Here is a 6,184-nt window from a genome sequence, read left to right on the forward strand (position 1 = left end):
CAGATTCAGTGCCATCCTTTGAAATAAATTCTTCTCGGGGGACCCTCCCACCCTGTGCCCAGCCTGGGTCCCCCTCACAGGGCAGTGCTTTCTATTGGGTTTTATATTGGCATTGTTGAATAGATGTCTTGGTTCTCACTGTACGTGGTAAATTCCTTAAAAACAATGGGCAGGGCCTGTCGCAGGTCTTATACTGCACAAGGCTCCCACATCCTTGCGGGAGTTCCCAAGGTCAGAATCACAAGCCCTTCTCTTCTTTGGCAGCACTGCAGTCGCCCATCGAGTATCAGCGGAAAGAAAACCGCACAGCCGGGATGCGGCCCCAGCCCACCAGGCTCCCCCAAGCCAGCCCCAGGCCTTACTCTTCTGTCCCCATGGGCCCTGACAAGCCTCCCAAGGGCTCCAGCGCTGCCCCGCCGCTGCCACCCCTGAAGATATCTACCTCCAATGGCAGTCCAGGGTTCGACTACCACCAGCCTGGTGACAAGTATGAGACCGGCAAGGTAGGTGAGAGCCCATGGTCTGGTCCCGTTCCGTGTCCTCCTTCCTCCCCCCACCACAGCCACCACTGTGAGGACACAGTCTCAGGGGTCGGTTTAGCAAACAGCCTCTTGTGAGACCGGATTCAATAGAGTACAGGCTCGATGCTTTCTCACCCTTCGATTGCGTGAGGCCAGTCCCTGCTGCCTCTGACACCTGTGCTAAAGGTGTATTGTCCCCTGCGGACACGGTACAGATGTAGTAGTGTCACTGTGGCAGCAGTTAGCAAGAGGAGTCATCTTTGCCAAACAGAGCCGTTGTGGTACACAACTCTAGACCTGGCCCTTGTGATGGGAAGGAGCCCTGGAGGTGTAGAGGTTCCACATTGGCCTGCAATCCGCATGGTCAGCAGTTCGAAACCACCCTCAGCTCTGCTGGAGAAAGACCAGACTTTCTACTCCCATACACAGTTACAGTCTCGGAAACCCAAGTGGTCGCTATGAGTCATCATTGACTCAATGGCAGCGAGCTGGGTTTGGTTTGGTAAAGGGGCTACTGAAGTGAGGTTATAGGTCACCACCTTCCTTCTGCTGATGTGGGAGGAGAGAGGTCTCATCCATGTATGGATTGGCAGGGAGCCGACCTTGGATCACATCCTTCTCAGAGATGACCCGTCATCCAGCCAACACCATAAGGAGAGTTGTAAACTTGACCATGGACCCTGCAAGGCAGTAGGAATAAAAGAAGCTGAATTCCATGCTAGATTAATAATTAAGCAATGTGGTTTCCATTCCAAAATCTGTAACTCATTGCTGTCTAAGCTTAGCCAACTGGTTAGTTGCATGAGGTTGCCCTTTCCTCGAGAGCTCAAAGTGGTCATGAATAAGAACGTCTGCATGGTTTACCTACATGGTCTAATTTTAGAGTTTTCTTCTCCTCTTCCTCCTCCTCCTTCAAATGATTAGTTGCCAGTGACGTGGTAAAACTCTTAGTGCCTAAAATCAGTGCTATGGGGGGGGGGGGGCTTCAAAAAGTTCCTAGGGAAATCCCATCATCTGTAATCCCAGATTTCCACAAAAGTGTTTGAAGCCCTTTCTTGTCTGTTAGGGTCCCAACCTATTTCATTACATCCCCTAGAAACGATTTTCTTCCTTAAATCCCCTGACCCATTGTGAGTCAATTGAAGTCACTGCGACATAGACATATTGAGAGCCTGCTGGCTCTCCCCATGCCCTCTGAGCAAGAGGCTGCCCTAATACCTCACTGCTGTCCTGGTGCCAACGCACCGGACAAGGTGGGAGATGCAGCACCTCTCGGAGTTCAGGGCCCGCCTGGGGCTGGGTCAGTGGAGGCAGCGGCCTCACCTTCGGATGGGCCAAAAGACCAACCTCACTGTTGGTGTGGACTCACCGTCTGGGAGGGAGTGGGTCCTTCGCTTTGGCTGTAGAGAAAACCCGAGACCCAGCCTTCTTGTTTGTGTGCCCCTCCCACCCCACCCATCCTGTCCTCCTAGCCAAACGACCTGGGAGGCAGCGACGGGAACATCTCCATGGCGGTCATTCAAGACTACTATGCACTGAAGGAGAATGAAATCTCTGTGAGCCAAGGCGAGGTGGTCCAGGTCCTCGCCGTCAACCAGCAGAACATGTGCCTGGTGTACCAGCCTGCCAGCGACCACTGCCCCGCCGCCGAGGGCTGGGTCCCAGGCAGCATCCTGGCGCCGCTCACCAAAGCCACGGCGGCCACTGCAGAAAACAGTGATGGGAGCATCAAGTAAGTGCCTCCGTGGCTTCCCCGGGAGAGGAGAGCGTGTGTTGTAAACTTTCCACAGCAGAGCGAGCGCAGGGATGCACGCACGGCACGGTGCAAGCACACGCTGCAGGGAGCCCCCGCTGCCCTTTCGCCGCAGTGCTGGGGGGACAGAAGCCCCTGTGCAGGGACCTTGCGCATGGCACGGGCATCCCCTCGGGCTTGCCCTGGTGGTGGTGGTGGTGGCGGCGGTAGGGGTTTCCCTTTCCTTTCCGTTTATGATTTTCTGTTCATTTTTTTTCTCTCTTTTTCCCCCCCTCATTCATTAAGAACCGAACCCTACTGAGGCCCTAGGTGACCATGCCTTCCGTTGCTCCATTTGACCTACCACAGGACTCACTGGACTGGACTTCTATTTATGTTGTATTAAGTGACTTCTCTCTATATATTTTTTACCGACACCAAAAGGTTACCTTAGCACAAATGCCAAGCCTGCCCGGGTCACAGGCCCGCTGCTTCTCCCACGAGAGAGGGACGTTTTTGGTTGTGTGTGGCAATTTTCTCTGTACAGATTGTAACTTGTTTTTTTCCTTAAAACCTTCCCCCGCTCCCCATCACGTTAATATATGTTCATGGTCCTTTGTAAGATATTTCTTTTCCTTCCTTTGATTGCGAAGACCCTTCTGAACACATTCCTGTGTAAGATACTTTGCACTATTTAAAGACAACCGTATGGATAAAGTCAGGTTGTGCAATATATTGAAGAGTCACAGTGGTCATCATTGTACCTGTCATGTAACTAATAACTTTAAATGTACTATTTTAAATATGTAAAATAAATTTTCACCATGAGCATGTTTTAATGAGCTGAAAGACACGTTGACCCGCCCCCGCCCCATTTCACTCCCCTTAGACTTTTAAATGTACAGGGGATTCTCCCTCCTTTTGTTTTTCCCTTTCCTTCTCTGTATTTGAGGAGTCACTGACTGCGGGGGCAGTTTCTTCAGACTTAAAAAAGCGCCTCGGTCGCCAAAGCGCCCATCCTAGCCTTCCCTTCCACCGGTCTAACTAACCTCGGAGATGAGGCTGGTGCAGACTGCATGCTGCTCAGCTGGTCCCCGCAACTGGCGACCTGAGCCACTGACGCCAACTACTGCCCAGACTGGACCCCAGGGTGTGGCCCGGCTCTCCGTCTCCGGCCTGGGTGGTCACACGGAGGAGGCTGAGCTGAGCGGGGCACCCGAGGAAGCGCGTCTGTGGCCATTTCTTCAGGGCCGGGGCTAGAGGCTACTTCGCATGGCCCTGGCCTCCCTAGGTCGCCACACACACCCTGGTCGCTAGGGGTCCCTGAAACGTAGCAGGCCCCTTTCATCTTAATCTAAAGACATTTGTTTTCAAGTGCCTTTTAAGAAGCCCAAGCCTTTGGAATGAAGTCCTTGACCATACTGAAGTTCTTGCTAATCAACAGCCTTCAAGAGCCAAGACCTAGTGACTCTGAGCTGTTGATCCAGACCCTCTGGCACTTCCTTCCCCTCATCTTTAATCTTGGGGTCTCTTGTCAGTTACACTTACCTTCCAGGTGAACGTGGGGTGTCAGGAGGAGTGAAAGAAAAGAGACTCCAGTGCCGATTGGCCAGTATGTTCCACCTTAGTTGCTGTTGCCCACGGGTCAGGGGGTGGAAGGGAGCAGAGGAGTCAACTTGGCTGCCAGTACTTACAAGTGAAGGACACCCGGCACACATTCCCCAAGGGCCTGCTGTGACCAAGGGGGTCAGAGTTGGTGGTGATGCCTACTGGATAACTGTCCCTGAAAGCCCGTTCCCACATCAACCCAGGACTGTGGCCCAGAGATGGAAGTTCCCCAAACCATAATGATGGGTTCTTCTGGGAAGAAGAATATGAAGTTGAGCTGTTGGGCCACTTCACCTTCTGTTTCTCCCTTGTGAGCATTTTTTAACATCTCTAGTCCCTTACCAAGGATACCCAACAATCCAGAGGTGGTAATACACACAGGAACACGTGCACACACACCATCTGCCTTGGGAGTATTTCCGATAGAGACTTCTCCGACACGGGATAGTCTCAGAAGGATCTGGGGACTTGGAATTTGGGGTGGTAAAAAGAAGAGATGAAAGTCTGAAGTTAACAGAGTTAGGGCGTGTGAGGTTAACTGCATGACCAGTTCTCACTCAGATCAGATCAGTGGAATGCAGGGGGTCCTAAAGAACGCACCAGTTTAGTTGCAACGAGAGAAGCTCTTGCCTTTTGAAGGAAGCAACTTTCCCAAAAGATTCAATGTTTGCAATGGCTTTTTTTTTTTTTTTTTTTTTTAACCCAGAAGGTTAATTGTTGAGCAAGCATGCTAGGGATAAGTATATGGGGAACACCTCACGGGCACCCTCGTCCTGAGATGGGTAGACTTTGGTGGAAGAGACGCTGTGCCCTTCTCCCTCAATGAAGGCTTTTTGTGGGTGTGGAGCCCTGTCTTCTCAGGCCTGAACTTGACCAGAAGATGCTGAAGACAAGCCACGTCTCTTATTGCAGACAATAGTTAACACGCACCCCCACCCCAAACCGTGTGGCCACGCTGGAGATGGATGAAGCCCACCCAGGGTCACTGATTCTGTTTGTGGCATGGGTTGTTGGTTTCTTCATCCTTGGGCCCCAACACATGGAACTCGAGCTCCGTGCTGCGCTGCCTTTCACAGGAGTGTGAAGAAGTAGCTCCCAGCCCCCTGGGGGAAGGAAGATGTTAGGAAGACATGACGGGGTTGGTTGCCCCTCTCAGCTCCCTGGGAGCAGGTATTGGGCCTTCTCCCCACGAGAAGACTCTAAGGCCTCTCACGGGCTGACCGAGCCACGGCATCACAAACTGAGTGGTGTGGAGTACGTAGACCAAGAAACCCTCAACTCTAAAATACCCAGGCAAAATGATGGTGCTTGGCTGTTCATTCCATCAAATACCCCAGAGAATCCTGTCCCTTCTGCGGTGGGTGGGAGTGGCCACAGTCCAAATCTGAATAAGGAGATGAAAACCCATAAGCCATCCTTTTGGGTGTATCTGGGCCTGGGAAGGTGTGTTGCCAGTACCCTAAGCCTTGTAGAACACACCTCCTCTGTCTCCTGTTCAGCACTCTTGCCTCCCCACCTCCCACCCTGCCTCTATCTTCTGCATGCCTTTCAAGAAGGGAGTCCCCAGTCCTAAAAAGCCTCATCGGCATGGCATTAAAAACATCCCTTGGTGAAGTTTAGTAACCCAGGACACCCCTACTGTCTTCAGACCCAGCCACACAGCCTAGCACAGGTAGCAAGTGAGGTCGGCGTTCATCCGCATGCTCTTCGGTCGGAGGGAGGTCAGCCCCCTGCCACGGTGGGAGCTGGCCCACAAGTGTGAGGCCTCCAAAGCTTGAGCTTGCTTGGAGCCCCTCACGGACTGGCTCACCCCAGGGTGGTGAGCCCTCCCTGCCAGCGCTTGCCTCTGCCCCGACGTGCCGTTTGATTGGTGCATTTCTTGGTACAACAGGAAGTCATGTTCATGGCACACCCTACGCATGAGAAAGCGGGCAGACGTGGAGAACACGGGTAAACATGAAGCCACAGGGCCTCGTAAACCCAAGGATATTCTGGGCAGCAAAGCCTCTGTTAAAGTGAGTAAGGTGTCCGGGAGCTGCGCCCCCCACCACCCCCTCACCCACTCCCACCAGCCAACGCCAGGGGAGGGGAATTCTTTTTCCCTAAACCAGTTCGGGACCCGAGGGGAAGTAGTTTAGCAGGATTTTTGCATGCCGGATCAATTTTTATTTTATTTTAAATTTTCGGTTTCTCCTGGCAACTTGGACTCAGGTAAGTACAGTTCTGTTTTCTCTCACACCTTTCTCCCGAGACTGTGCCGATGTTTCTTAGTAGCCTTGCCTGCCGCGTCCTCCCCTTAGAAGTGCAAGATGCCCAAGTCAAA

At 52.5% G+C, this 6,184-nt stretch overlaps 1 protein-coding gene across 9 annotated transcripts in view; it reads left to right on the forward strand.

Moving 5' to 3' along the window:
- KALRN (kalirin RhoGEF kinase) overlaps positions 1 to 3,081 on the forward strand; it is a 653,766-nt gene extending 650,685 nt beyond the window's left edge. For 5 of the 9 annotated variants that reach the window (XM_045287533.1, XM_045287534.1, XM_045287536.1 and 2 more), the window contains 3 exons: positions 265 to 503; positions 1,994 to 2,253; positions 2,560 to 3,081. In XM_045287533.1, coding sequence (XP_045143468.1) covers positions 265 to 503; positions 1,994 to 2,253; positions 2,560 to 2,575 — 515 coding nt within the window. In that variant the 3' untranslated portion in view covers positions 2,576 to 3,081. Of the gene's footprint in view, positions 1 to 264; positions 504 to 1,993; positions 2,258 to 2,559 lie in introns of those variants that run through there. The other 4 variants (XM_030884806.2, XM_045287535.1, XM_045287539.1 and 1 more) reach the window with 1 other exon arrangement.
- The last annotated feature ends 3,103 nt before the right edge of the window (positions 3,082 to 6,184 follow it).

This window comes from Echinops telfairi, unplaced genomic scaffold, assembly GCF_000313985.2.
Source record: "Echinops telfairi isolate 266 unplaced genomic scaffold, ASM31398v2 ScPeMD7_17;HRSCAF=63, whole genome shotgun sequence".
NCBI lineage: Eukaryota > Metazoa > Chordata > Mammalia > Afrosoricida > Tenrecidae > Echinops > Echinops telfairi.